Source organism: Paroedura picta, chromosome 14 (assembly GCF_049243985.1).
Source record: "Paroedura picta isolate Pp20150507F chromosome 14, Ppicta_v3.0, whole genome shotgun sequence".
Taxonomy (NCBI): Eukaryota; Metazoa; Chordata; class Lepidosauria; order Squamata; family Gekkonidae; genus Paroedura; species Paroedura picta.
This window is the reverse complement of record NC_135382.1, coordinates 38259156-38287055: the sequence shown is the minus strand read 5'-3', so window position 1 is coordinate 38287055 and position 27900 is coordinate 38259156. Positions and strand designations below refer to the sequence as shown.

At 48.5% G+C, this 27900-nt stretch overlaps 2 protein-coding genes across 2 annotated transcripts in view; one reads left to right on the top strand and one right to left on the bottom strand.

Moving 5' to 3' along the window:
* Positions 1-558: 558 nt before the first annotated feature.
* Positions 559-27827, bottom strand: ATP2C2 (ATPase secretory pathway Ca2+ transporting 2). The gene is made up of 27 exons (XM_077310708.1): positions 27666-27827; positions 22291-22401; positions 21707-21823; positions 21100-21189; positions 20673-20708; positions 20518-20579; positions 17878-17986; positions 17254-17403; positions 15068-15136; positions 14448-14523; positions 13724-13790; positions 11359-11483; positions 10680-10777; positions 10157-10258; positions 9235-9324; positions 8588-8689; positions 7295-7451; positions 6442-6612; positions 6074-6171; positions 5923-5973; positions 5020-5186; positions 3086-3154; positions 2877-2993; positions 2044-2191; positions 1869-1964; positions 1575-1716; positions 559-1020 (listed from the first exon to the last, which is right to left on the bottom strand). Exons 1-27 carry the CDS (start codon positions 27762-27764, stop codon positions 899-901), a joined length of 2841 nt encoding a protein of 946 aa, XP_077166823.1. The 5' UTR covers positions 27765-27827; the 3' UTR covers positions 559-898.
* KCNG4 (potassium voltage-gated channel modifier subfamily G member 4) overlaps positions 27802-27900 on the top strand; it is a 61323-nt gene continuing 61224 nt past the window's right edge. The window contains exon 1 of the mRNA XM_077310709.1: positions 27802-27900. The gene's annotated coding sequence lies outside the window, so the exon portion shown is untranslated.

The window sequence follows — 27900 nt, the reverse complement described above, 5'->3', positions numbered from 1 at the left end:
GTTTCTTGTTCTGCTCGTGTGCCTTAGCCCCACGGCCAGTAGGAGCCGTCCGCGAAACGGCTGCAGTTCTTTTTGCCCTTTCTGGGATCTCTTCTAGAAGAAATAGCCAGGGAAAGAAAAGCGGCAGGTGCCTAACCATATGCTGTGCTTGGAAATCTGAGTCGGAGGAAGCCAATGGACCCCATGTGCGAGTGGTGGTCACTGCCTTCCCAAACCCCTGTTGTGTTGTTTCCATAGTCTTAACCATACACTTTCCGGACATGTCCCCATCAGCCTCTGCACACCTCCAAGGAAGGTCCCCCAGCTGGTTGCTTGGGGAAGAGCCGGGAATCAAACCCGGTTCACCGAATTAAAGTCCACCCGCTCTCAACCACTACGCCAAGCTGGAAGGTGCCGTTATACCCTTTTTGAAACCCCTCCCAAAGCCCAGCCTTCCTTAGGCTCTAGCCCCAAAACCTCCTTGTATTTCCCAATCTTGCTTGTCCGTGTTTTCCGAATAGCAAAGCTGCCTGGTTCAAGAGCCGGCCATTTGGACAAACCGCACGCTGGTTTGACGTCTTTCGAATGCTGTCTTGAAAAAGAGACCTGTTTTATTAACAAAAAAGGTTCATTGCAAATGAAAATAAATAAAGGGATAGAGACGGAGCCACACTTTGGATTTCCAGGCGCCCCATTCCTCTGACAACCTGCGGCTCAGGAAAGGCCTTCATGCACAGCTGGAGTTGCTCTGGGGGCAAAGAGGACTCCGTTTATCTGCGGTCACTTGAAAACTCTCAAACGTAAATAAGGAACAATCTGCTTGACGGGTCCCGGGTGAATCCTGCAACGGCCCAGTTTCATTCAAACGGCATCCCAAGTGTAGTAAGTGTGTGTGTGTGTGTGTTACAGTGTGTTACAGTCACACGGCCAGTTCTTGTTGGTCCTTGTCTGTCTTTCTTCGGCAGCAAAACTTCTCACACACTTTGACCAGTTCCGATAGGATGAAAACAGAGGAGGCCAAGCCGGTTAGGAACAAGAGGTCTGCCAAGGGGAGAAAGGGGAGGGGTAAGAAATGTTCATCATTCCAGGGGAGGAGGAGGAGGAGAAGGAGGAATTTAGAATCCTAGAATCTGAAGGGACCTCCTGGGTCATCTAGTTCAACCCCCTGCATAATGCAGGGGGTTGGACTAGATGATCAGGCGGTCCCTTCCAACTCAATGATCCTATGATTCTAACCCTATCGGTCATCCACTGTCACCTGCCACCCCCTTGAACCTTCACAGAGTCAGACTGTCCGTCAGATGACTAGCTTCTGTTTAAAAATTTCCAAAGATGTCTACCTGGATCAGATTGTTATCACAAACTAGCATGATTAGTTTCAGCTGGGTCACCATGCTGGTCTGAAGCAGCAGAACAAAGTTTGAGTCCAGGTGTACCCTTAAGATGGGGTCTGTATTAATGACGCTCACGGTTCCACATCTGGGAACTCACCTGTCCATGGGCCTCCAATCTTGACATTTTTATTTCCTTTACTATGATCCCCTCCCAGAGTTGAACCCATAGAAACAATCACCTTTCCCCCCCCCCCCACTTACCCAGTGCCCCTAAATTCTCCGTCTGGAAAATCTTCTGCAGTGGAGGGATGTAAATGACAGCCATCTGGCCCAAAATGGATCCCAGCACAGAATACAAGAACATGCGGTTTCGGAGAATGCCGATCTCCGTGATCAGTTTTGTCTGGGGGAGAAAAACAAGGGCAGAGGAAGGGAACCAGAATGAAATTGGTTTTTTTTTTTAATGCCGGCTCAACCCGTCCCCCTCGAAGAGTTTCATGAATCAAAAAGGTGTAAATCCTTCTCAAGATGTTGGAAAGGCAGCATCTGTCTCACCTGCGACCGACAGGTCAGGGCGTTGAAGAGGTCAAAAAACACAAAGCAGGTGAAAGTCATAGTTGTGGTTCTTGGTGTTATGCCGGTCTCAGGAATCTGACAAAATCGGAAAGAGGCAGTTTAGAGCAACTGTTCTGGGGGTTCTCTCGTCCTTGAGTCCCTCTCTCCCCCTCACCTCTTTCCAAAACACGAAGAGGGTCCCACTGATGATAATGGCGGCGGAGAGCAAGATCTTCAGAAGCAGGGACCTGCTGAGAATGGTATCCGTGACGCTCCGGGGAGGATGTCTGATAGCATCTTTGTCAACGGGCTCAACACCCAGACTGTTTCCGGAGAAAGGCACGTTGTTTGGTTAGTGCAGATGAACAAGCACGGACAGCCAGGGTGGTGTAGTGGTTAAGAATACCAGATGAGTATCTGGGAGACCCAAGTTCGAATCTCCACTGGTGCCAGGGAAGCTCATTGGGCAAACTTGGAGAGGAAACCAACTTGAAAGGATAGGCAAAATTCTCATTTCCGTAAAACTCAACCACTTTTGGAACAAGAAGAAGAGTTGGCTCTTATATGCCGCTTTTGTCTCCCCAAAAGAGTCTCAAAGCGGCTTACAGCCATCTTCCCTTTCCTCTCCCCACAACAGACACCCTGTGAGGGAGGTGAGGATGAAAGAGCCCTGATATTACTGAAGAAAGAGAGTTGGTTCTTATATGCCAGCTGGCTGCATGTGGAGGAGTGGGGAATCAAACCCCGCTCGCCAGATTAGAAGTCTGTACTCCTAACTACCACACCACGCTGGAGGTGCCAGTTCTGCCTCTGGAACAGAAGCGGGCTCTTGGCAGAAGAATATGGGTTAAATATCAGTGCTAGAATTTGCATCCGACACCCAACTCCGGCAAAAATGGGAGTTTGAATCAATATTTCATTATTTCCCCCCAAAAGAGTGTGCTGGGGTTAGAAAGGCTTCAGAACCAATCCGCCCTGGATGCCAACCCCTCTGCCTTGTTCCCTCACCTCTGAGCTGGAGGTCCATCCATTATAATATTGATCCACAAGATCTGCATTGCGTTGAGCGGGTTGGGCAAATTGAAGACCGTTGACAGAGTAATTAAACTCAGCGCCGAGATGCTCCTGCCAAGAATATGAAAGAGAAAAATGCTTGTGAGTATTGCGGGGCCTCGAAACCGTCTCGTTCCGATGGGTCAAGCCCCACGGCCACTCACGTGCTCAGCTGGAAGCGGACAAAATTTTTAATGTTGTAAAATATGCCTTTTCCTTCCTCGATGGCATTCCTGTGGGGAAAGAAGTGACAGGTCAGAGCTACATCAGCCCATCCATCTGTCCATCCCTGGGTAGCCCAGGCAAATCCAATCCCATCAGATCTCAAAAGCTGTCTTGGAGGAAGACCTGGGCCATGATGCAGGGCGATGGCAAAAACCACCCTTGAATGTCTCTTGCCCGACTGCCAGACACTCTTAGCCAGATCCCCTGGCTATATTTCCCGTCTGTCTACGCACAAGGTTTTAGGTCAGGGGTAGTCAAACTGCGGCCCTCCAGATGTCCATGGACTACAATTCCCAGGAGCCCCTGCCAGCATTCGCTGGCAGGGGCTCCTGGGAATTGTAGTCCATGGACATCTGGAGGGCCGCAGTTTGACTACCCCTGTTTTAGGTATTTCTGTTTCTGTCAAGGTACAAAGGACCTTTGTGTGCCCAAGGTGAGAGAGAGAGCTTCCGCCACTCCTAGCTAGATAAAGAAGAGAGCAGCTTCCTGAATTTATATGACCCTGTGATCAGAGGACGGGGGCTGGATTTTCCAGGAAGTGGAAGGCGCTGGCACTTGTGCACAGGATGAAAGAGAAAAAAAAGAATTGGTTTCAAGGAAGAAGTTCCTCGCAGTGAACCCATTGGCTGCCGGCCTTTTGGTGGGGTCTGACATTCTCCCAGCATTCTAGCTCATCTCCAGGTGAGATCAGTTTCCCCTGGAGAAAATGGACACTTCACTGAGTACTCTCTGGTGCCACATCCTTACTGAACTCGCCTCCCCAAATTCAGCCCCCTAATCTCAAGGTGTTTCCAAACCTGGGTTTGGGCATCCCTTCTCCAGCCTGTTCGACAGAAAGGATGCGTTTGCGCGCTCTGAACTGGGCCCTCTGAAGAGCCACCATGATCTGGAGAGGGTCACGGTGTGGAGCGGTAGCATCTGATAAGGCGTTACAGTTTAATTTTAGCACAAGCACCTGTCTGTGGGTAAGAGCCAGCTGCACATGCCAACACAACCTGCACGGTGCCTTGTTCACTTGCAGACGCTGCTCCCAGTCTCTCTTCTACAGCTGGAAATCCAGCCGTTCTTTCCCCAGGTAGCCACTATTGGAGGAGAGGCAGGAGCTGGTCCCACCAGATGCAGAAGGACCAGCATCCTCAGTGTCACAGGTGACACTGCTTGAACTTCACAGTTAGACAGCCTAATCAAGAGTCATTCACTTTTCTGTGCTGTCCCATTCATATTGGTGGAGGCAGCTGGAATGTAGGTGGGATGCCAACTGGAAGTTTTATTTATTTAGAATAGTTCCGTGTTGGCGCCTGCCAGAGATGACCTAAAAATAAAAGAATGTAAGAGGAGTCTTGCTGGGTCAGACCAGGGAGTCTGCCAGTTCCCCATGAAAGCTGTCTCTGCCTGTGGCCATCTCTCCATCCTCTGGCAGCGAATTCCACAATCTCTGTGTAAAGGCCTCTCTGTGTAAAGGAGAGAAGCTCTCTGTGTAAAGGAGGAGTTCTTTTGGTCTATCCTGAATCTACTGCCCACCAGCTTCCTCAGATGCCTTGGAGTCCTTGCGTCTAGTTAGGGTTGCTAACTCTGGATGGGAAAATATCTGGAGATTTTTGGGGTGGAGGTGAGAGTGGGCAGGATTTGGGGCAGGGAGGGGGGACCTCAGTGGAGTCTTATTTATCATTTTCTCCAGGGGAGCTAATCTCTGGTCTGAAGATGAGCTGTAATTCCAGAGGATCCCCAATTGAAATCCCCAATAAAGAGCCCTTCAAAGTCACTTCCTACAGAAGCAAGTGGAGCAGCCACAGTGTATAAAGATGGCACATGGAGTCAGTCATGCGCAGGACAAAGCTCAGTGGGTCTCAGAATCCTTTCAAACTCGGCTCACCTGATTGCTGAGAAGTCGTCATCCACAAGGATCATGTTGGCGGCTTCTTTGCTGACGTCCGTCCCGGCTCTCCCCATGGCGACCCCAATGTCGGCAGATTTCAGAGCCACAGCGTCGTTCACCCCATCTCCGGTCATCCCCACGATGGCACCTGCCTTTTGCAAGGCCTGTGGAAATGACCGGGTAAGCATGAATGCCATTATGCTGCTTCCCGCAGGTGTCAATATTTGTTCTCTAAAAATAAGGGCTGGTGCCAAGCAAGAGAAGTGCAAATTCCTGGTGGGGAGACCTTCATTTGATGCACATAAAGCGTAGCATGCAAAGGTACCGTCTAGATCAGGGGCCCTCAACCTTTCTGCGCTTTTGGGATTGGGACACAGGATAGCGGACACTACCCCAAATCGTCTGCCACAGGGGGTGGAGTCAAAAACATCAAGGAAGCCAAAGTGCAGGGAAGAAGAGGGATAATTAAAAAAAGAAGAAACTGGGGAAGAAGGAGAGAATAAAACCACCGCAAGGGCAGTAGCTGACACCAACAGGACACTGTTTTAATCTGAGTAGCCAGTTGGACCTTCAGGGGCCAATCAGAAGCCATGATGGGCAAATGCCCTACCTGTTCCCACCCCACCCACCTTTTTAAAACACTTCATGGCCACCAAGAAAGGTGCCGGCGGACCACGTGGCGCCCACACCAAGGCAGAAATGTGGAAGAAGGCCAAGCCTACCGTTGCGTTGTGAGAAGAAGAGAAAGGATCATTACAGCGAAATTACAGCGAAAGTCTCAGGATAGCAGGTGGACAAATCAGGAGCAAAGGAAGGACTCCCAGGCAGAAGCGTCAGCTCTGGTTGCTCAGGGAGAAGTAGAGAGACGAGAGCTCAGATAATTTGGGGGCTTGCTGATACCTTTATGATTTTTAGTTTGTGTTTGGGGCTCGTTCGGAAGAAGATGGAAACCTGGATGGTGGGGAGAGAAAAAAGCAGGTCTGGGTGAAGCCACCGGGGCTTTTGGGACAATCCCAACCCATGTGCTCAGAACCCCTCTCAGTTCCATTACGTTTTTGACCGCGGAGGATAACGCCGACTCCGTGATCGTCTCCAGCTCCTCCCCAGACATGGCTTTCATCTTTCCGTTGCAAAGGCCGATCTTCCGGGCTGGAGGGAAAGCATCGTGTGAGTCCATTGCTGCATCACAAATCCGGCCCAACCCACAAGGCACTTCTGGGGACGCCCACACCGGGACTTAGAAATCCCAGACCCCACCACGAAGATCATCAACAACCTTTCTATGACACGTGAAAAGGTTCAGAAAAGGGAAACAGCAGTCCAGAGGTTCCGTATTATGCCCAGTGCTGTCCAGCGCTTCCATTGCCAGCCCCCAAAGAGGGCAGCCCCTCCTTGCAGGAGGGAAGTTTGTCTGCTCACCGATCGCCCAAGCGGTCTCCAAAGCATCTCCCGTTATCATTTTCACGGAGACGCCAGATTCGAGGAGGATCTGAACGGCTTCCTTCACTCCATCCCTCGGAGGATCGATGATTCCGACGAGGCCTAAGAAGGTCAGCCTGCCCAGCTCAGGGCCAGAAGCCAACGCCAGTACTGGCAGGGGAAAAGGAGAGAAGAAGGGAAGGTTCATTCATGGGCGGCTCACAAAGGTCCAGCTTGCTAGTAGTGGAAGAAAGGCTGGCCGAACCGGGCCGAGGGTCCACCTGGAACTCTGTCTCTGACCAGAGCGGTTTCTTGACAGGGAATTCTATGCAAAACGTGGAGGCCTCAGTCAGAGGACCCTCATTCTAATGGGGGAGTTGGTATTCTCCGCCTGCCAACTAGTGAACAGATTGTGGGAGGGAGGGCTCACTTTGTTAGTTCCCTCCAAGAAATAAAAGCAGATTTCCCTGGACAGGTAGGGAAATTTGGGTGCAGCCTAAGGGACGGTGGCCTGTGGGGAGACGTTATAATTCCATAGAGACCACCCGCTGAGGCAGCCACTTTCTCCAGGGGAACTGATTCCTTTTGACTGGAGATCAGACATAATACCAGGAAATCTCCAGGGCTAACCTGGAGGCTGGCAACCCTCAGCTTATAGCTCTGATTGGGACTCATAAGTGAGTCAGCTTGCCTTGAGATGTAACCATAGACCAGGAGTGGCCCAATTGTGGCTCTCCAGAGGTCCATGGACTACAATTCCCATGAGCCCCTGCCAGTCGGCAGGGGCTCATGGGAATTGTAGTCCATGGACCTCTGGAGAGCTGCAGTTTGGCCACCTTTGCCATAGACTGACCCCGCAGGCCAAGGGACCCCATGTGCCTCTCCTCTTGAGCGTAGGCCACCTTCTGTTGCGGCGTCAGTGGGAGTGAGATGCCCCCGCTGTTGAACATGGAGCAGTGCTGCATCACTTCTTCGAAGGCCCCTTTCATAAAATAGACGTCCTCCTCTTCCTGCCAGACGAAGATGCAAACAGAAACACAGGGAGCGCTGAGTGAATTGAGAGCCAATGGCACGCGCGGTTCAGCTTCTGCTGGCATTGTTTCTGCATCTCACTCAAGCAAATACTCTTTTTTTTAAATTGAAAACGTTTTGATGCTGCTTTTAGGGAGTTATTTGTTATTGCATCTATCCCCTGTCCTTCCCTGGAGATGCAGGGTGGCTTACAAAAGCATTTAAATACATAAAGAATGAAACATTAAACATTAGGTTTAAAATGTTTAAAACAGAATAATAATAATTAAATATAAGATAGCTAAACTGGTTTCCAACGACCTCCTTCCCCAAGTGAAAATAGCAAATTCATTCAGTCAACATTTAGTCGGACGGGTTGTGGACGGGGAGGTCAGCAAACGACCGTATGATGTTATTTCTTGGCTTCGAGCATCAGGCCTGGTGGAACAGTCCCTGCAGAATCCTGATCTCTCTGTTACACCAGGCTGGGGCCAGGGCTGAAAAGGCCCTGACCAAGGCCAATTTTACTTCCTCGGGGGCCAGGGATCCTAAGTGGATTTTGTTTGCTAGAGTGTAACGTTCTTCGGAGGACATAATCAGGGTCCCTAAGGCAGCGGACATAAAAACATTAACACATCTGAACGATTAATAGCAACCTTTAAAATCATAAAATTGGTCAATAAAACACAGAAGCATATAGAATCATAGAGTTGGAAGGGACCTCCTGGGTCATCTAGTCCAACCCCCTGCACTATGCAGGACACTCCCAACCCTCTTGCTCCTCCACTGTCACCTGCCACCACCTTGAACCTTCACAGAATCAGCCTCTCCGTCAGATGGCTTTCCAGCCTCTGTTTATCCTTACACTCCTGTGAGTTTGTTTAGACGCAGGTCACTCGGATAGCTGGCTGGGGATTTAAACGGAGATCTGCTCAGCCCTAGTCTAACCTGCCCTCCACAAGGCACCTCTAGTCTGGACTGGAGGGCAGCATAAATGCCACAGTGAGTGGACTGGAGGGACAATGAGATTTTAATACATAAATCCTTATAAACCTGACTCGATTGACAAGGAGAATAGACATTTCCACCAAGAGTTATTTAGGGGAAGTACAGGTGAGAACTGCATGTCTTGTACCTGATGTTTGGGGGCACATTTGACCGCCATCCACTTCTGCTCCGAGCTAAACGGAATCTCCTTCTTCTTAACGTAATTCTCCTTGATGCTGCTGAGTCCCATCTGCGCAGAGTCAAACAAAAGAGCCGCCTTGACGGTTTCTCCCTGGGCTCGCTCTGAAGCCAAACATTCCGGCTTCGGAACTGTTTCCAAGGCTTCGTTTTGCGTTTGGGACGTTTCCCGTTTTGCTTTTGGAACCTGGACTTGCCGGGTGACTTGGAGACAATATTACATTTTAGCAAGGCAAAAGTCAGAGGGGCGATTTCAAAAAAGGGACGTTTTTCATGACCCGTTGGAAGGGACGGGGGGGAGTCAGACGTTCCTCCGGCCACATGCAAGCCCTCAGACGGGTCTAAAGCCGTGCTTGGGACGCCGGCCAAGATCACCGGGTCAGCTTGGTCTCCTGCCGACTTGGGTTTACAATACGGAGGCTGCCACGGGTCTTGCTTAATTCACTTTTTGATCAGCTCCCAGATCAGATGCGCACTAAATTCTCTCTCTCTCGTTCTTGGCAAGCATAGAAAGCAAACAATTGTTTTTACAAGTGAAACACAACCTGATTGCATCTCCAGCCAATGAGCGCGGGCATTTCTGCCCCCCCCTCCTACCTTCATGGCCAGAGCGACCAGGGCTCCTTCAGTTGGCTGACCCATCACGGTGCTCTTTCGGATAATGGCATTGTTAGCAACACAGCCAGCCTGCAAGAGAGTCGGTTCTGCATCTTATTCCTTGGGGAAGGTGGGGAGGGCGAAGGTGTGGGATGCTGTACCTTTAAAGGTGGAGTTTGGAAAGCCTGCTCAGGAGGTGGAAAGCTAGAACGGCACCAGTCTAGCCCCTCCTTCCCCCTGTAAGAGGAATCATAGAATTATGGAGGGGACCTCAAGGGCCATCTAGTCCAACCCCCTGCACAATGTAGGAAGAGCTAGTATTTTTATACCCCACTTCTCACTGCCTGAAAGAGTGCCCCAGCAGCTTCCACACCCCTTTCCCCTCCTCTCCCCTGTGAGGTAGGTGGGGATGAGAGAGCCCTAAGAGAACTGCTCTGTGAGAACAGCTCTGAGAGGACTGATTGGCCCAAGGCGGTGACTGGCTGCTTGCGGTGGAGGGGAATCAAATCTGGTTCTCCAGGTTAGAATCAGGTAAATTGGGTTCCCTGCCTGCGTGTAATATTTATAAAAGACCCAGGTTTTCATCTGTCCTCTGTAAAAAAAAGTCCCACAACTTTTTTGAAATTGCAAATCTTCAGAGGCTGAAAGGAAATGGGTTGGTAACATCACACGTATTAGCCAATAGGCATGTGCACATAAACACTTTGGACCGTATTGTACCAGAAAGCGTGTGGAACTCAGGTGGGTTTGAAATAATAGCTGGAAGCTCATTCCGGAAAGTATAAATGCACATTTGTTTAGAGTAGACCAAGCAAAACTGTCTTCACAACTCAGGAAACGATGTTCTCTCTTAGGATGGCCCCAGTTTGATATTAACAATGACTTCATATGAATGGAATACAAATAGTATTGGATCACTTACCTCCACTAATTTTCCTACAGAGATATTTGAAAATTCTTTGATGACCTCTTTGGTTGGCAGGAGGTACACATTTCCTTCGCCGTTGTATCCGACCCCACTCACCTGGGAAAATGGAAATGCAGCATCCCTTTTAGAGCCAGGCTCTGCAATTATTTATTTAGCTGAGAGCTGTCCTGTCCCTCTAACTACCACAGTCAAGGCTCTTTGAAAGAGTGGTTCTCAACCTGGGGGTCAGGAGCTCTGGGCATTCCTATCTGGGACTGAATCTTGGGTTGGGGGTAAAAAGAAAACAGGGACATTTGGTGGGAGGGGAAAGCATTTATCAACCCTTTCAGTGTCCTCTCTTGCGAGATATTACTGAGCAGAGCCAATGTATGGGCTGACAGATTTACTAGAAAATAGAATTTTAATATTAAAATGACAGAGCAGATAAGAGCAGGACAACTTGAAGTAGTTTGTCAGGATCAGGCTTGTCTTGTTTTAAAACTGATTAACCCACAATGCAGGCCTAGTCCAGACGCACCTCAGCCTTGAACCCATCCGAGGTGACGAGCTGAGTGACGGTCATCTCGTTGGCCGTCAAAGTCCCCGTCTTGTCCGAGCAGATGACGGTGCAGCAACCTGAGAAGGAGGAAGGATCCGTCAGGGTCAGCCCAAAAACCAGCCCCTTGGTGCAGGGAAACATTCGAACGCCCAGCCTCCTTTACCTTCCTCTACCCTCCCCTTCTGAAGAGGTGCGTTCCCAGCAAGGCTGTGCCAGGCACCTCTGTGAATCACAACGCCATGCGATCCATAAATTCTCCCACCACCATCTCCTCCCTTGGGAATCAACTCCCTGCAGCCAGAATAAAACCAAAGGAAACAGGCAGAGAGACGGCCCACAATCCACTATTCCTGTGGAAACACCACTCAGGTTATCTGTAATTCTCTTCGCGTTTTTGAGGCAGTGTCAACGAACAGCAGCTACTAGAATACCATGCCGGTCAGAAATCTAAGGAAAATTTCAGAGGATCACCATGTTGGTCTTAGAAATCAACAAGATTCTGGGGCAGGAGGTTTCAAGAGTCAAAGCTCCCTTCACCAGATCTTTTCAGAGGGTCCTTTGAAAAGGAAAATGGATGCGTGTGGACAATTTACACTTGAATTGATCTGGGACGGAAGCAAATTCCATTTCAAGCTACCCAACCCATCGCCCGCCTTACCAAGAGTCTCGACAATCGGCAACTTCTTCACAATGACCCGTTTCTTGGCCATTCTCAAGACACCCAACACGAGCGTCACGGTGACCACGATGGGGAGGCCTTCTGGGATGGCGGCCACTGCCAGGCTGCACATGGACAATCATTTATCACCGGCGTTAGTGACCATCTCCACGACTACTATCATTACAGCCAAATGCCCTCTGACAGCAGCCCCCTCCCCTTGAGCGCAAAGTCAGCCCTTGCGCTCTAATTTAAGCTCTGAAGATTCTGGCTTTCCATCGGAAAGTATTTGAACTCAGGCCTGGTTTCTCAAGACCGTTGGGTGTGAGTGGAGGCCAAAGAGCTGAAGCTAATTGCACGCTGGACCAGGAAGATTTAAGTTCAGATCCCTGCCCACTTGGGAAGCTTGTAGTCACTCCAACCTGGCACGAACTACCTTATAAAGTTGTTGTGAATATATATATTGCCATCAAGTCACAGCTGACTTATGGTGACCCTGCATGATTTCCAGGGCAAGAGATGTTCAGAGACGGTTTGCCTTCACCTGCCCTGGCCTTCCTTATAGGTATAAAAACCAACCAACTCTTCTTCTTTTATGCTCCATGCATGCTTTCTACATGACCCTTCTCCTCTCCACCTGTGAGATCACAAGTCTATTTCCTCCTTTTTCTGACACATGTTTCTTTGCCGTATGATCTTCTGTTGTATGCTTATAACTCAGTGGGTGTCATGCTGACATTTGGTGCTGAACATCAGTTATGGGGCTTGAGGGTGGTGGGAGAAATGTCTAAGGAAAACCCCCCTGAAATGCCCCATGTTATGGCTGTAATACTTCTCATTCCCTCCTTTTCAACCCAGTTTATCCAGAATCTCCGTTGATTTTCTATTCAGCTCCTGTAATATCCAGTCTTTCCCTTTCTCTGTCTTTATTCACCCTCTGTTCATAGCTGGATTCAAGTCCGGTAGCATTCTAGAGACCAAGATTTTGGGGAGATGAGCTTTCCAGAGTCAAATCTCCCCTCACCAGATAGAAATGCCTACACTTGCTCAATTCAGGATTGGATTGTATTTATTTGTTTATTTTGGCCGAGCCGGGAACTCAGCACCATGGAATCCCAGTCTGAAATATTGCACCATCAGTCAGTTTATTGTGTTTGATAAGAGGGCTGAGGGGCCAATTCCCTGTGCCATATAAAAATTCCACATGCTGGGCCAACCTTCCAGGGCTGGGGAGTTACGAGGAGCAACAAAGTTAATATTTGCAAGGAAAACAAATGACTTCAGGCAAGCATGGGGAGAAGGAAGGGTGTAGATGATTCTTGCCAACCCATTGCCTGGTGAAAGTGTGAAGGGGTAGAAGTGTCTTTTTCCAACCACGTATGGTTGCTCATGTCGAAACCGACAACTGCCCACCCCCTGCTGTTATTAGCAAAGGGAGAAAGAGTAATAGAAGGGGCACAATAATCCGGGCTGATCGAGAAATCCACATGGCAGTGGAAGGATTAAACTCTGCCAACCCAACTCCCTGCAAGAGTTTGCTTCCTGGGGCAAGCAGCAAGGAGAATCCGCGTGCTCCCTTGACCAAGCTCCTCTTGCTGCATCTTGACTTCATCTCACCCTGCTCTCAACTCAAATGAAGACTTGTGTACGGTAACTTGATAAGGACTGCCCAAGCGATAAATCCCTTGAGCAAATACATCAGGGACTTTCAAATGGTTTCCTAAACAGCTATGCATTCCTTCAAGGTCAACGTGACCTTGGGTGTACTTCAACAAAGGCAAGGTTGATGGATGCTAGAGGATCGCTTCAATCTACCGTGGAGGATTTTGCCTTCCTGTTTCACAAGTCTGCTGTGCCACAGATAAAAGTTTTTCGGAACGAACATTGGGGAGACGCCGGCTGAAGTTGTTGCTTCCCAGGACGTTCCCCAGACGGTCTGACGCTCACTCTGGGACTCTCAGATCTCCCAGAATTACAAGTGATCTCCAGATGAGAAAGATTCGTTCCCCCTGGAGAAACTGCTGCTCTGGAGGGAGGACTCTATGGGGGGATACCCTACTGAGGCTCCTTCCTGACCTTCAGAATCCACTAGCAGAACTCCAGGGATTTTCCAGCCTGGAGGGGCAACTCTACGCTGTTGTGTGAGGCCTGAACCCTGCCTGTGTGTGGGTGGGTGTCAAGGAGGGCACAGTTTCAGCGGTGATCCTTGGCTCCCAAGCATGTGCCCATTTCTTCATTTGAAGAACTTTGGACTTCATGCAATAGATGCATGGTGAGTCTGCAGACAGTGCAGGGGCAGTATCTTGGTTCTCCCCCCCCCCCCCCCCAACCAGATACGTTTCAGAGATGCCTTTCCTACCCTCACCTGACTCCAATGGTGAACATGCTCAAGAGATGTTTCCCTTGCAGCCAACCGATCAGCATGAGTAAGCCTGGAAGGAGAACAAAAAAGTCTGCTGCTGGGCCACGATCCAAAGAAACGCCCGACTGGTTCTTGGGTTCATGGAGAGGACTGATTTCGAGTTTATGTTTCTCAGTCCTGATACTGTAGCACTTTTCCACCCCGCCTGAAGGGTGTTAATTCACTTAGCTAGCTATCTCTTTAAAACTTTCCTGAATATAACTTCCCCAAGTATCTTTAAAACTTTTCCCAATATATGCAGTTGGATCTGGATATCACTGTTTTCCCCCGCACATGGCCTGCTTTCTGTTAACCCTACTTTGTCTAGCAATCAGGATATGATCCAGAGATCCCCTAGAGCAGGGGTAGTCAACCTGTGGTCCTCCAGATGTCCATGGACTACAATTCCCATGAGCCCCTGTCAGCATTTGCTGGCAGGGTCTCATGGGAGTTGTAGTCCATGGACATCTGGAGGACCACAGGTTGACTACCCTTGCCCTAGAGTGACAACAGATCTTTATGGCGATCTGTGGGGGTGGGTGGACTGCTTCAGTGATCTCCCTGGGTCCTTCTGCAGGCAAAGCAGATGTCCTCCCACTGAGCTACAGCCCCTCCCCAGAGATGGGGCTCCACTGGCAAAGAGGACTCTGTTATCCAAAGATTTGGGCCAGCAATCAGTAGTACTCACCAATGATGCCAAAGGAAACGAGTGTGAGCTGCTTTCCCAGTTTGTCCATGTTTTTCTGGAGAGGAGTCTTGGGGGTCTTGATGGATGAATCCAGGGAAAAGAAGAGGGGGGATCTTTTAATGTAGGCAGAAAACTAGATCCTATAGGTGTTACATGAGACCCACTAAGAGAAGAAGTGAGGCCACTAGTTTTATTTCGAAGAGAAACCAGCTTTGTATAGAAAGAGAGAGATTCCTATCTAAATGTTCTGTTCTGGAGGCAAGCAGGGAGGAAGTGGGCTCAAAGGAACAGGAAGTCTCCAGAAGAGCCAATCAGGACACAGGAAGAAACAATTAAAAAAAATAAATCTGGAATGTTCCCAGTCTAACTTCACAGCTCCTCCAATGCCCCCTTGTAGATATTCTGCAGGAGCTGTTGCATCGTTCACATGATAAACGTTGCCTATTCCAACAATTACCATTGTGACCTGCCACTGATAGGATTGTGACAGTTCAGCAAAGTGCCCAGAAAATGCATTCGGGACACTGCAATGAAACTCTCTGCAGAAAATCTCCTTCCAAGAAACTTTGCGTACGCCCCTTGAAGACCACGTGCCCCTTGGGGACACCAACTGTCCTTACCTCCTCCTCTTGCATCATTTTGAACACCTCTCCAAACTGGGAGTTTTCACCCGTCCCAGTGACGATGCCCTGAGAAGACAGCAAGAGCACACAGGTGCAAAAAGCTATTGTGATAACGACAACGTAATTTCGGATCCCCAAGGCACAAACTTCATGTGAATTTAAACTGGCCGTAACCTTCGCTTTTGTGCCTGGAAAGGCTTTTAAAACTGAAAAATGTTCATGTTTAGTGTATATAAGTTTCCACATGACCCACTCTGAGTGGAGGTTGTACCTGTGTCTCTGCATGAGTACGTGTTCTGAATTTGGATTGGGAGAAGCCCAGCAACAGTGACTCATGCAGTTATGGTACTCCGAGAAAGGCACCTTTTGGTGCCTGTCTACACTAAACACACCTGCTACGGCAATATTTGCCCCCCTAGAAAGACGAAGGAGGGAAGGAGGCCAAGGCAGCACCCTGAATAATGGCTTTTTCCCTCATTGCGGTCCTATAATAGTGGAACACGCTCTCCAAAATGTCCAAATAGTGACACTTTTCATTGTTCGAGGTGCCAGGTCAGCCAGCTTTGTTTTCTCAAGCTTTGAATGGAACATTCATTATGCTGCTTCTTATGCGAAAGAGGCGCTGATGAGTCTTGTAGCCGGAACTGCTTTGCATTTCATATTCTAATAGGGAAGAAGAGCTGGGTTTTTTATACCCCGCTTTTCACTACTATTAAAATATCTCATGGATAGTCTGGTATAGGAAGAAGAAGAGGAGTAGCGGTTTTTTATAACTGACTATTTACTACCTGAAGGAGTCCCTCAGCGGCTTACAACCCCCTTTCCCTCCCTCTCCCCACAACAGACACCCTATGAAGCAGGTGGGACTGAGACAGCTCTAACAGAACTTCTCTGTGAGAACAGTCCTAGGAGAACTGTGTCTACTAGCTGGCTGCACGTGGAGGTGGAGTGGGGAAGCAAACCCGATTGTTCAGATTAGAGTGCCACTCCACTGGCTCTCAATAGGGATGCTCAAATACGTGAATTCAGGCTCACGTTCGGTTCATGAGCTGCAAGCAGAGAGCCGATTTTCCGTCGAGCAGTTCAGCTGTTCAAAGGCAGTTTGAACCCTGAGGTTCCTGTTCCCACATACAAGCAGGATTAGATTTCCTGTGCCATCTGCAGTGTTCGAGGTGTGTGTGAATTCTCCTACAGCCCGCCAAGAACCCACTTCTCCCTTTCTCCAAAGACAGTGTATTGTTGCTATGTGCCATGTGGCAGCCCGTCACAGAAATAAACTGTCAACAAACCAGCTGGTCAGCCAGCAGCTGTAAGGGGACGCTTCTTTTAAAAGAAGCTGGTGTTTATTTAAGGAGGTGCTATCACGGTTATTGCAGAGTGTGCATTTCTGGGCAGCTGCAGTTGGAAGCAGGGAGTGGAAAGGCGATCACAGCTGTCAGGCGTGGGACGTTCCCCCTCTGAATGCAAATATCCTGAAATTCCCTGTTATTGGTTTGATCTTAAGGAGCTGCAGTTCATCCTGCAAATGCCTTGCAAGGGAGGGCGTCTCTGCCATTGTGCAACTGGGCGCTGCCCCAAAATTCTGCAGCCCAAGCACAGTCTTTTGGGGCTCTGTTGTTGTCCGTGCGGAACAGCAGAGAGGGGCGGCATATAAATGGACCCATAAAATAGTTAAAAATGCCCAAATGTATGAAAATACATGTCTATAATTTGGAGAATGTTAAAAGCAACTTTAGGGCTACGAAATAGCTTCGCATAATAAAAGTTAAAATATCAAACAAGGACCAAATTTGTGTTTCCCAACGTTTGAGGAATTTTGTCTACATCTTGCATTTATACTATTAGGCCGCATCTTTATGATTTGTTAACCTTCGTGGTTCTTGATTTCCTGCTTTTGGGTTAATTGTTTTTCTCCCCCCTCCTTTCGGATGCATTCTCCTGGAACAGCCTCCCTGAGGAATGCATGGCAACTCCTCCCTTGGCAGGACACTGCAGGTCCACCCCACAGACTTGGGTAGGAAAAACTTTGAGGGAGGCTGAAATGACCCATCTTACAGCCTTCTTAAGCAATAGGGTCGCTCTGCATGATTCACAGAGTCGCTTGGATAAACGATTAGGCCTTGTGGTCAACGCTTGGGAACGGGCAGCTCATGGCGGGTGCGAGTCGCTTTCTCGGGACTCACCTTGGCCTTGCCATACCTCACGAGAGTTCCCATGAAAGCGATGTTGCTGAGGGTCGTCAGGTCTCCGGCTTCCGTTAGAATGCAGTCGCTCTTGCTGCAAGGTTCAGCCTCCCCGGTAAAGCTGGACTCGTCCACCAAGAGGTCTGTAACCTGGTGAGACATAAACGCCAGGAAAGAAAGAGCCATAACCATCAGGAAACCGGTTTCAAAATGGGAAGGGGAAGGTTTCCTGAGCAGGAAGTTCCGTGCAATGGGACGCCTCTCCCCAAATACTTGCAACTTGAGGGCAATGGGGAGGAGATTCAAGACAGACACAAGGAAATACTTCTTAACCCAACATGCCTCCTGGATAAAGCATTCAGATTAATGTAGTTTAATGTGCTTCAGCTAATATATTTGCAAAACACTAGAGCTCTTTTTCTCTTGCCCCGTAAAGTTCTGTTCCCCATTTCCTTTCGTTTCAGAGGGATTTCACTGGGAGCCCCTCGTGTCTTCCTTCTCAGATCTCCACACTCATAAGATCGAGATCCTTTGGGTTCTAAATTTTGAACCGGATGTCCAACCAGAGTGAAAATCCCCCGCCTATGGAATACACGCCAGACCTAAATGCCCTGCACCTGTTACCTCTGTGAGTCGTATATCTGCCGGCACCCGATCTCCCATGGAAAGGCAGACCACGTCTCCAGGTACGAGTTCTCGGGCCAGGAGGTGTTGCAGTTTTCCTTCCCTCACACTGCGTTTTCAGAGACAAAAGGGGAAAAATTGGCAATCTAGGAGCGAATCAGAATTCTTGAAGAACTTGCGATGACGCTTTGCAGTTATCTTTAGATAGCTCACAGCCAGTTCAGGAAAGGAAAGGAAAGAAAAGGAAAGGAAAGGAAAGGAAAGGAAAGGAAAGGAAAGGAAAGGAAAGGAAAGGAAAGGAAAGGAACAGATGGATGGATAGATCAAGCCTTGGACCATGACTTTGGTCAAAAAGAAGCTGAGATATTGTAAATTTCTTTGGGAGAGGAAAAGGGGAAAAAATCCCAAGGCATAGCAGTTAAGAACGGTGGATTCCAATTTGGAACCAGGTTTGATTCCCCACTCCTCCACATGCAGCCACCTGTGTGACCCTGGACCAGTCACAGTTCTCTTGGAGCTTTCTCAGCCTCACCTACCTTGCGAGGTCTCTATTGTGGGGAAATGAATGGTAGGCAATTATAAGTCACTTTGGGACGCCTTCAGGTAGTGAAAAGTGACTACAACCCCCCCCCCCCCCAGAACACTCTCTCTCTGTCTCTCTCTGGCTCTCACACACACAAAGCATAGAGCCTAAGTTTGCCAGCTGCTCATTGGGAAATACCTGGAAATGTTGGGGGTGGAGCCTGAGAAGGACATTGTTTGTGGAGGGGAGGGACTTCGATGGGGCATAATTCTGTAGAATCTATATTCCAAATCAGCCAGGGGAACTGATCACGAAGGTAGTACTAGACTCAAATGTTGTCTGGCAATGACAGACAAATGCCCTGAGCCCCAGATCCCCGGCTAGCTTGATCTTGTTAGACCTGGGTCAGCTCTGGCCGGTATTTGGAAGGGAGGCCCCCGAGAAAGGCCAAGGTTGTGACATGGAGCCAGACGATGGCAAACACCTCTGAACCTCTCTTGCCTTGATGGTCCTCTCTCATAAGTGAGCTGTGAGTTGACCACAAACAAACCAACAAAACTGCAGACTAAGACAGCTGACCACATGAAACTGAACTTCTCAGCAGAAGGGAGATAGCCCCGTAGTTGCGTTTATATTTCCAGTACCCAATAATACAGTTAACCTACCAGGAAATATAACATACAGTATATTTATTTTGGGCAGGGGGAGAATGATTGAGCTGAAATGACTTCTGGCATACACTCATCAATATTCACAATCCAGTTCTGTATATTTGTTTCAACCAAGCATTCGATAAGAGATGACATTCCCTGCTCAAAAAGCAGACCGAGAACAGGTGGCAGGACTGTGGTTTTAGGTTTCCGCCCCTAAACACCTTTAAGCCCACAAGCGGCCGTCTAGCAGGAATTCTTGCGCTGGCTGGAGCTTCGGACGCTTGGCCAAAAGCCCGTGTGTGTGTGCATATTTAGTGCGCTCGGGCACTTGGCAGGCTTGGGGAGCCGTTCAATTACATGTGGCAATTGGAAATGCGGTTCCTCCAAAGGGATTGTCTTTCTGTCCCGAAGGTGTGCCTGGATGTGAAACTCTCTGGAAGGAACGAGGTGGGGGTGGAAGCAGCCGGAGCCTTCTTTGACTTTGAAAGCAAACAAGTCGCCTTTGAGTGGGACCGAAACAACCACCACGAAAGGCCACTTGTGTTTGCCCTGGTGCTTTTAAAAAGCACGTTATCAATAAGGAAGCTGGAGGGAACCCCGGCGAAGCTGTTCAAGTGAGTCACCCCTCATCTGGGTCAGAAAGATAAATCATAAATGGACAACAGGTTCATACAGGATCTGGTTCCCAATTGTAAACAAAAGTTGGCATCAAGCAAGCAGACTCGATAACGGGATGAGCAGACTCTTCCCCCCTCCGCGTCTGACCCAAAGATGCTTGCCGATACCTGGTGTTTATTTCCAGATGTTGGAGGGGATGCTTGCAAAATGTATACAACCAAACCCAGGCTTCACAAAGGGGAGTAGTGTGCTGCATGCAATAGTGAAACAGAAGGTTGACGGGAGTTTATCTTTCCCGTAAATTGCCCTTTGCAATCTCCTTCCTGCTAGAGTAAATGGGCACTGACAACCTGGGCACAAACAGAGGTCACGTCGTAGAGGACAGTTCTCTGTTGGTCTCTACGTTGGGGGCAGGGTTTAAATTTGCAGAGAGATGCTGAGCATTTATTGTGTAGAGAAACAAACTTTTTGTACAAAGAGGGGAGATAGATTGCTGCACCCAACGTGCTGTTGCAGAATTCCAGATGTGCTTGCAAGCTCAAAAAGGATGAGGACTCCTGTCCTGATCTAATGAATTATATCTTCTCATTTTAATGAAATGTACGTAACTTTTTAATGTATCATAGCTAGTATTGCATTAATTTCTGAGCTGATTTTGGACCATAATCAATTATTCCTTCCTTCCTAGATGGCTTGTATAGCCCCTTCCAACTCTATCATTCATTCATTCATTCATTCATTCATTCATTCATTCATTCATTCATTCATTCATTCATTCATTCATTCATTCATTCATTCATTCATTCCATTTGTCCAGTACAACTAACGAGGCCATTAACAGCTTACCAGTTGCACTCTGGTGGCACTAACTTGTTAAGCTCTTGCAGGGATTTTTCAGATCGGTGTTCCTAGAAAGGAAGGTGCCAAAAATTCAGTCTGCATTTGTGAAAGGAGCAGACAAAGATGTACAATGTGCTTGCCAAAAAAAAAAAAAAGCATACCTGAATGAAAGCCACAGTTACCACAATGATCACGGCCTGAGAGAAGGAGTGGGAGATGGGTAAATGTTATAAAATGTTCCTGATAGGATGCCAGATATAGGTTGGGAAATTCCTGTAGATTTTGGGGAAGGAGAGGGTTTGGAGAGGGGTACAGTGCTGTCCACCCTCCAAAGCAGCCATTTTCTCCAGGAGAGCTGATCTCTCTTACCTGGACACCAGGTGTAACTCCAGGACACCTCCAGCCCCCACCTGGAGACTGGCAACCTTAGCAGGGAGGGGACCTTGAAGGTCTTCTACCAGTCACCTCCTTAGCCAGGTGACCTAATTGGACGCTTTGCAAATCGGAAAGCTGATCGTCAAGATCTCAATCATGGTTTGAAGATCCAGATCGCCCGGTCTGAATTTGTAAGAGGAGGAAATGACGTACCATGGCAATACTGACAGCATCTTCATACTCTTTAGTGATAACACTGACTAAAGCGGAGGCCAGCAGCAGAAGAATGAGTGGGTTCTTGAACTAAAACAAAAGGGAAAGTGGTTTGAGTCACACTCTTTCCTGGAATTCACACTAGCAGTCACATTGCCCTATTTGATTCATTTTGAGCATTTTTTTCGCTGCTGGACTTTACTCTCTCTGTGTTTCAGTGCCCTCAAGACTTTCAGTGCAGCCAGGGGTTTTCAAGGCACCTGAGAAGCAGAGGTGGTTTGCTATCGCCTTCCTCTACAGAGTCTTTCTTGGTGGTCTCTCCTCCAAGTACTGACCCGAGCACAGGGCTATTAAGGCAAGAGAGAAGCAGAGGTGGTTGGCCATGGCCTTCCTCTACAGAGTCTTCCTTGGTGATCTCCCTTCCAGGTACCATCCTTGCTTCATGTCTAAGATCTGATGAGGCTGGTCTATATCACGCCACCTTCCCTCCCATTTAAACTAATAGGAGCTTTTTAAAAAAGATGAAAATTGTTCTTAAGTATCCAAAACCTAGAGGGAAGGGGAGATGACAAAAAGGGACCTGGGCCATGAATCTGAAGGTCCTTACCTGGTCCAGATATTTCTTCCAGATGGGTTCTGTGTTGTCTACCACGAATTCATTCCAGCCATGCTTGACTCTACGCTGGAGCACCGAAAATTCAGAGAGACCTGTTTCTGAATCCACCTGGGAGGCATTCAAGAGAGATGCAGATCAGCGTACGGTCCTAAGAGAAATGTATCCTCAGGATAGGACCTCTGTCAAGGAAGTCCTGCCTCACCAGGACTTTCTGATCGTCTACGACAGGGGTAGTCAACCTGTGGTCCTCCAGATGTCCATGGACTACAATTCCCATGAGCCCCTGCCAGCAAACGCTGGCAGGGGCTCATGGGAATTATAGTCCATGGACATCTGGAGGACCACAGGTTGACTACCCCTGGTCTACGAGATGGGTTAAGAAATAAAAAAGTTTATCTGATAGACATAAATAACGTGGACTACTGAAAAAGCTTTTGATGTTGTCCCTCACTAAATTTAGGAGGCACCTGGGGAAAGGTGGGTCCTCTAGTGTGTTATTTTTTTAAATTTTTAGCCCACTACCGCGAGCGGCTCTTCTGGGTGTTGCATTCTTCCTGCGGATCTATGAATTTTACCTGGAATATCTTGGCCAAGTCTTCTATTGGGCATTTGGAGGCTTCTTTGGCAGGAAGGGCGGCTATTTCTTTCTCTCGCTCTGCTGCCTTTCGCTCCGATTCTTCTTCCAGCTGCAGAATGGAAACCCGTTTTCAGCCGATGGAGTCTATTCATTTCATTTACACCCCGACTTTCTCCCCAACAGGGACCCAGAGCGGCTGACGTCCTTCTCTCCGCCATTTTATCCTCACAACAACCCTGTGGGGTAGGCTCGGCTAGGCTAGAGAGTGTGATGGGCCTAAGGTCACCGAGAGAGCTTCCATGGCACGAGTGGGGATTCGAACCCCTGTTTCCCAGATTCTAGCCCAACACTCTTAACTGCTAAACCCACCTGGCTCTCATGGATAGGGTAAGCAGAGGTACAGCTCAGGAGATCCCTGACAAAGTTGGAAGAACAGGTGGAGTAACAACAACAGGCCTGGATTTGATTCACACATGCATGTCAATTCTTGTTAACTCAAAAGACTGCTGAATCATAGAACCATAGAGTTGGAAGGGACCTCCTGGGTCATCTAGTCCAACCCCTTGCACTATGCAGAACACTCACAACCCTATTGCTCATCCACTGTCACCTGCCACCCCCTTGAGCCTTCACAGAATCAGCCTCTCTGTCAGATGGCTCTCCATCCGAACACCTCCCTAGGAAGCCTGTTCCACTGAGAAACCGCTCTAACTGCCAGGAACTTCTTCCTAATCTTTAGACGGAATGTCTTTTGAATTAATTTCATGCCATTGGTTCTGGTCCATCCCTCCAGGGCAGGAGAGATGTATGAATGCATCTTGGTGTCACCCAGCTCTTCTTTCTAAAGAAAATGCTAGTTCTTGCATGGCATTTGAGGCCCAGAGAAAGGTACCTCCTGATTCAGCCAAAACAAACCAGGGTCAAATGACAGGCAGGTTCCACATGAGAATCATACAGGGTATCAAATGCTTTTGAGAGGGATGGGCGATGGCCCAAATCTTGCTTTTAAGCTTCTTCAGGTCTATCTGGGCTTACCATTGTGGAGGGTGGGGGGTGGAAACTACTAGTCATGAAGGATTAGGCACATTCATGAAGAATATATCCAGCAAAGAAAGTCCAGAATTGCCAACTAAAATGGAGCCTCCATATTCAGAGGCAGCGTTCCTCAGTTGCAAGGACATGCAGAGAGGGAGAACAATTGCCTTCATCAGCTGCTGGCAGGGTGCCTGAAGGCAATCTGGCTGATAGAAACAGATGGGGAAGCAGGTGAAATCATTGATCTGATCCAGCGGAGGTGTTTATAGCTAAGGGGGAAGCATGGAAGCAGTTACAATCAAGGAGGACTGTAATTCAACAGCAGATTTGCTGCAGCTGTGATAAAACTGGCCTCAGCTCTCAGCTTAACCAGGGGATAAAGAAGGTACAGGAGAAGACAGAAGGCTATCTGGAGAGGTAATTTTTAAGAAGTCTTAAAGCAACTGGACGCAAGGGGAGAGAACACAGCTGAAAATGAGAGCTGTAAATTTAGAGTTGAGAGAAAGCGGCTTTATGGCCCAAACCATCAAGTCTAAAACACATCCTCAAGTCCTTGAGAAAGTTTCACAAAGACCGACGTGAGGGTGGTTATTGTGGCCGAAGGGGGAGAAGTCGAATTGGGGTTGTTAAGATCACCTCTGCTCCTTTGTTTCCTGGAGTGTTCCTTATTATTATTTTTAAAAAGAGATTTCAGAGCATAACCTCATCAGGAAAGAAAGACACCCCTGGGGAGGTATAAAATTGCTTGCGGAGAATCCGACACAACAGCCTGAATTCTGCACACGCAGCTGAGTCCCTGCTGAGGAGGGCTTGGCGAGTCAGCTCAAACTGGGTGGCAGGTTGCACGAGGAATAAAAGTTTGGGAAGCTGCAGAGAACAACCTGCTACTGCTTAGATCCACCCTCCTCCTCCTGGGTTATTGAAGGAAAGTATTAAGATCAGGTTTTGGAGACCGGCAGGTCTCCTCCTCTGAAACCTGCTGATTTAACTCCTGAGAAGCAGAAGGAGACCTTGGAGAAGTTGGCTGTGTTCTCACCGTTGTGTAAAAGGGTTTCTGAAGGGAACTGCATGGGTCCGCAGTAGAATAGCTAAATCTGACTCCAGTAGCGACTTCGACAAGATGTTGAAGGTTTTGAGAGCCACAGGACCCCTCCCCGCATCGCTCTCCTCCTTTTAAGAACCCAATTTCATCAAAAGGGGGAGAGGGGACCCTTCTGTTGAAAGGAAGAGGCAGAACATGGGATTATCACCAGGATGCTTAGGTACAGTTCAGCTTGGACAGTGCTTCAGGTGTTAGGTTTGGCCTGCTTCTTCCGAGGTATAGGGAAGAATTCTCTATACCCCACCCCAGTTTCTGGGGGGTTCTATTTGCTGAAATATGCCAGAGCTGGGGGGAGGAGGGACGACACCTTCCGTGAAATGACTGAATCCCAGCAAAACATAGATCTTCCTTACAGCTTATTAGAATGGTTCATTTTTGACCTTTCGGTCGCTAACTACCAAGGAAAGAAAAAATGGGGAGGAGATTTACAGCAGGAAGCTGCAGAACTGGATTTGTTTGTTCCCCCCCCCTCCCCTCCTCAAGGCCCTTTTATAAGTCCAAAAGTTAATTTGAGCCTCACCGTCCCTTTCCTTTCAACTGCATTGCAAAACTGCATATAATTGCTTCAAAACCACCTCTCCTGGACGTCACTAAGACAAAAACACATGACTATGTTATGTCTTGAGAACTGACCGAAAAAGTATTAATAAGGCATTTTTGTTTCCAAATATTCATATGGATGGGGTCCACCTAGCATTGGCTCCAGATTTAAGGAGGTCTTGGGCAGAATCCGAATGAAGGATGCCAACCTCCAGGTGGGACCTGGAGGGCCCTTGAAATTACAGCTCCTCTCCAGTATTTAGAGATGAATCCCCCTAGAGGGAATTGATGTTCTGCAGGATAGACTCTAGCATTGCACCTTTTCAGGGCTCTCTCCCGTCCAGAAACCTGGCTGTTCCTGGATTCTACCTCCAAATCTCCAAGAATTTCCCAATCCAGAGTTGGCAGGCCTATCCTCTGATAAACTCCCAGCCAAACTGTTGGTCTGCCCAGAAAAGGAAGGGTGGGGGGGAGGAGGAGTTCATGGCCTCTCTATGTTGCTTAAATCTGTGGATCAAAAGGTAACAATAAATAAACCTTCCACTGAAAGGAGAGGCCCACTCAGTGGCATGGGAGGCAAACAAGATGTTGAAATTGCCGCTGGCTGACCTGTGAAACTTCCTCGGAAAGGAGAACTTCTGAGAATTTTTAAAAACCAAAACAGCCATGTTTCCTATTGATCAAGGGTCCCCTTCTATGCATGAGACCCAGGGAAACTGCCCCCTTTAAAAAGCTGGGCATTGGGAAGGGTGATTTTGCACTGTGGGGGGAAAAAGAATTCTAATTCCTGAAGTAGAGGGGAAATTTCAACGCCAGCAGTATTTAATGCATTGCCACGCTCCCTATCAAAATTCAGCAATACCCTTTTCAGCAAACGGGATCCTGAAGTGTGCATACTTGCAACTAAATTCTATTCTGCAAAAGCTCCATTTCTTTCTGAACTGTTTTTGGTTTTATTGCTTCCTGTTCCTCCCTCCCTCCCTTCCTCCCTCTTTCTTTTTTCTTTCTGCCACTCCAGACCTGTTTGAGATGGCTCATAATGATAATCGCCAGGCAGTCAATAAAAAAACAAATAATATCAATAATGCATAATATCAAAAATCCCAGTCTCGAACGCAGCCAAGTTTGCTGGGGCAAAAAAAAAGCACATAACATGGAGCAGCATAAACATGCCCCTGATAAAACGGTCCTCAGGCTGCCTCATTCTGCACACTTTCAAGGCACCTGAGAAGCAGATTTTCCTGTTTTGCACAGATAAATCCAGCCGCAAAAGCACGTTGAAAGTGCATTATCCAGCGTGTGCGGAATATCGCAGAATTAATTAATTAATTGTTCACGTTATTTCTCTGTTTGGGGAAGACGGGAGCGGACAGCTTAAGTACTGAATTTCACTTTGTGGCTAAAGCCACTGCCTGTTTAAAAAAAAAATTTTCTAATAATATTGCCAGTATAATCTAACCACATCTTCATGTTAATAAGCTTTAGAGTGTCCGAGGGCTCCTACCCACCACGGATTCATGTATGTCAGGGGTAGTCAAACTGCGGCCCTCCAGATGTCCATGGACTACAATTCCCAGGAGCCCCCTGCCAGCAAATGCTGGCAGGGGGCTCCTGGGAATTGTAGTCCATGGACATCTGGAGGGCCGCAGTTTGACTACCCCTGATGTATGTCATGGCCAACCAAGGGAGAGAACAGGCAGTGAAGAAGTGGGAGGGAAAAACAGTCGCAGTGGTGTTGCCAACCTCCAGGTGGCGGCTGGAGATCTAGTATCACAACTGATCTCCAGTCTACGAAGGTCAGTTCTCCTGGAGGAAATGGCTGCTTGGAAGACGGACTCGATGCCATTATGCCCCACTAACAGATATCAGTTCCCCCAAAGGAAATGGCAGCTACGTAGGGTAAACCCCATGGCCTTAAATCTTGACGCGTTCCCTTCCCGAACACCGCCACCCCCAGCTCCCACCCACAAATCTCTAGGAGTTTCCCAATCCAGAGTTGGTAACCCGAGCAATTCTGTGCCGTTGCTGAAATTTAGCATGCGTGGCTTTCATCAGAACCCCACCGGCTTACTGGTAAGAGCTGGGTCGGAATGCTACAGACTTCAAAAAGAAACCAGTCCTGTGGAACATACTAGAACACAATGCTGAAAAGGAATAAAAGAATAATAGAGTTGGAAGGGACCTCCTGGGTCATCTAGTCCAACCCTCTGCACTATGCAGGACACTCACATCTCTATTGCTCCTCCACTGTCACCTGCCACCCCCTTGAGCCTTCACAGAATCAGCCTCTCCGTCAGATGGCTCTCCAGCCTCTGTTTAAAAACTTCCAAAGATGGAGAACCCACCACCTCCCGAGGAAGCCTGTCCCACTGAGAAACCGCTCAGAGGAGCAAGAAAGAAAAACAGAACTGCCTTGTTGGGTCAGGCCCAGATTTACAAAAATTGGGATTTCTGAGTCTTCGGGGAGATGGTCTTCGGGGAGCCCCAAATACTCCCTGCACAGCGGAACAGAGTTAACCTCCCCTTGTTCGGGGTCCCCCCAGTAGGGACCCTCCAATCTTCCGTTTCACATCCGGCAAACCCATAAAATTGTCCACCAACTGGCTGAGAGCTGGAAATGCCAAGAGTAGCCTCAGGGCCAGCCCAGGAGGGGGATTATAGCGGTCCGGCATTTTCTTTACATCTCTTTTCCTTACCTCTCCTTCCAGGTCCTTGCTGCCCAAAGGCTGATATTTCTGGCCCAGACGGAGGAAGGAGCCTTTGGGGAAAAATTTGGAGAAGTGCTTGGCTACCATCTCGGCTTGTTCGGAGCAGACAGGCAGGCAGCCGGAGAAGGGAGTGCAGCTTCTGCCCAGCCGGTTGCTTTGGCTGCCGTTTCCTGGAGGAGGCTCGGATTCCCTCACATGCCGAGGGTTACCTGACGCCGGGGAG

Excerpts from the sequence above, each read along its gene's own strand:
- ATP2C2 (XM_077310708.1), bottom strand. The coding sequence starts at position 27,764 with ATGGTAGCCAAGCACTTCTCCAAATTTTTCCCCAAAGGCTCCTTCCTC. Across the intron at positions 21,824-22,290 it reads ACTTGGCCAAGATATTCCAG|GTGGATTCAGAAACAGGTCT; the intron begins GTAAAATTCATA and ends AATGCCTCCCAG. Across the intron at positions 2,192-2,876 it reads GATGGACCTCCAGCTCAGAG|TCTGGGTGTTGAGCCCGTTG; the intron begins GTGAGGGAACAA and ends CTCCGGAAACAG.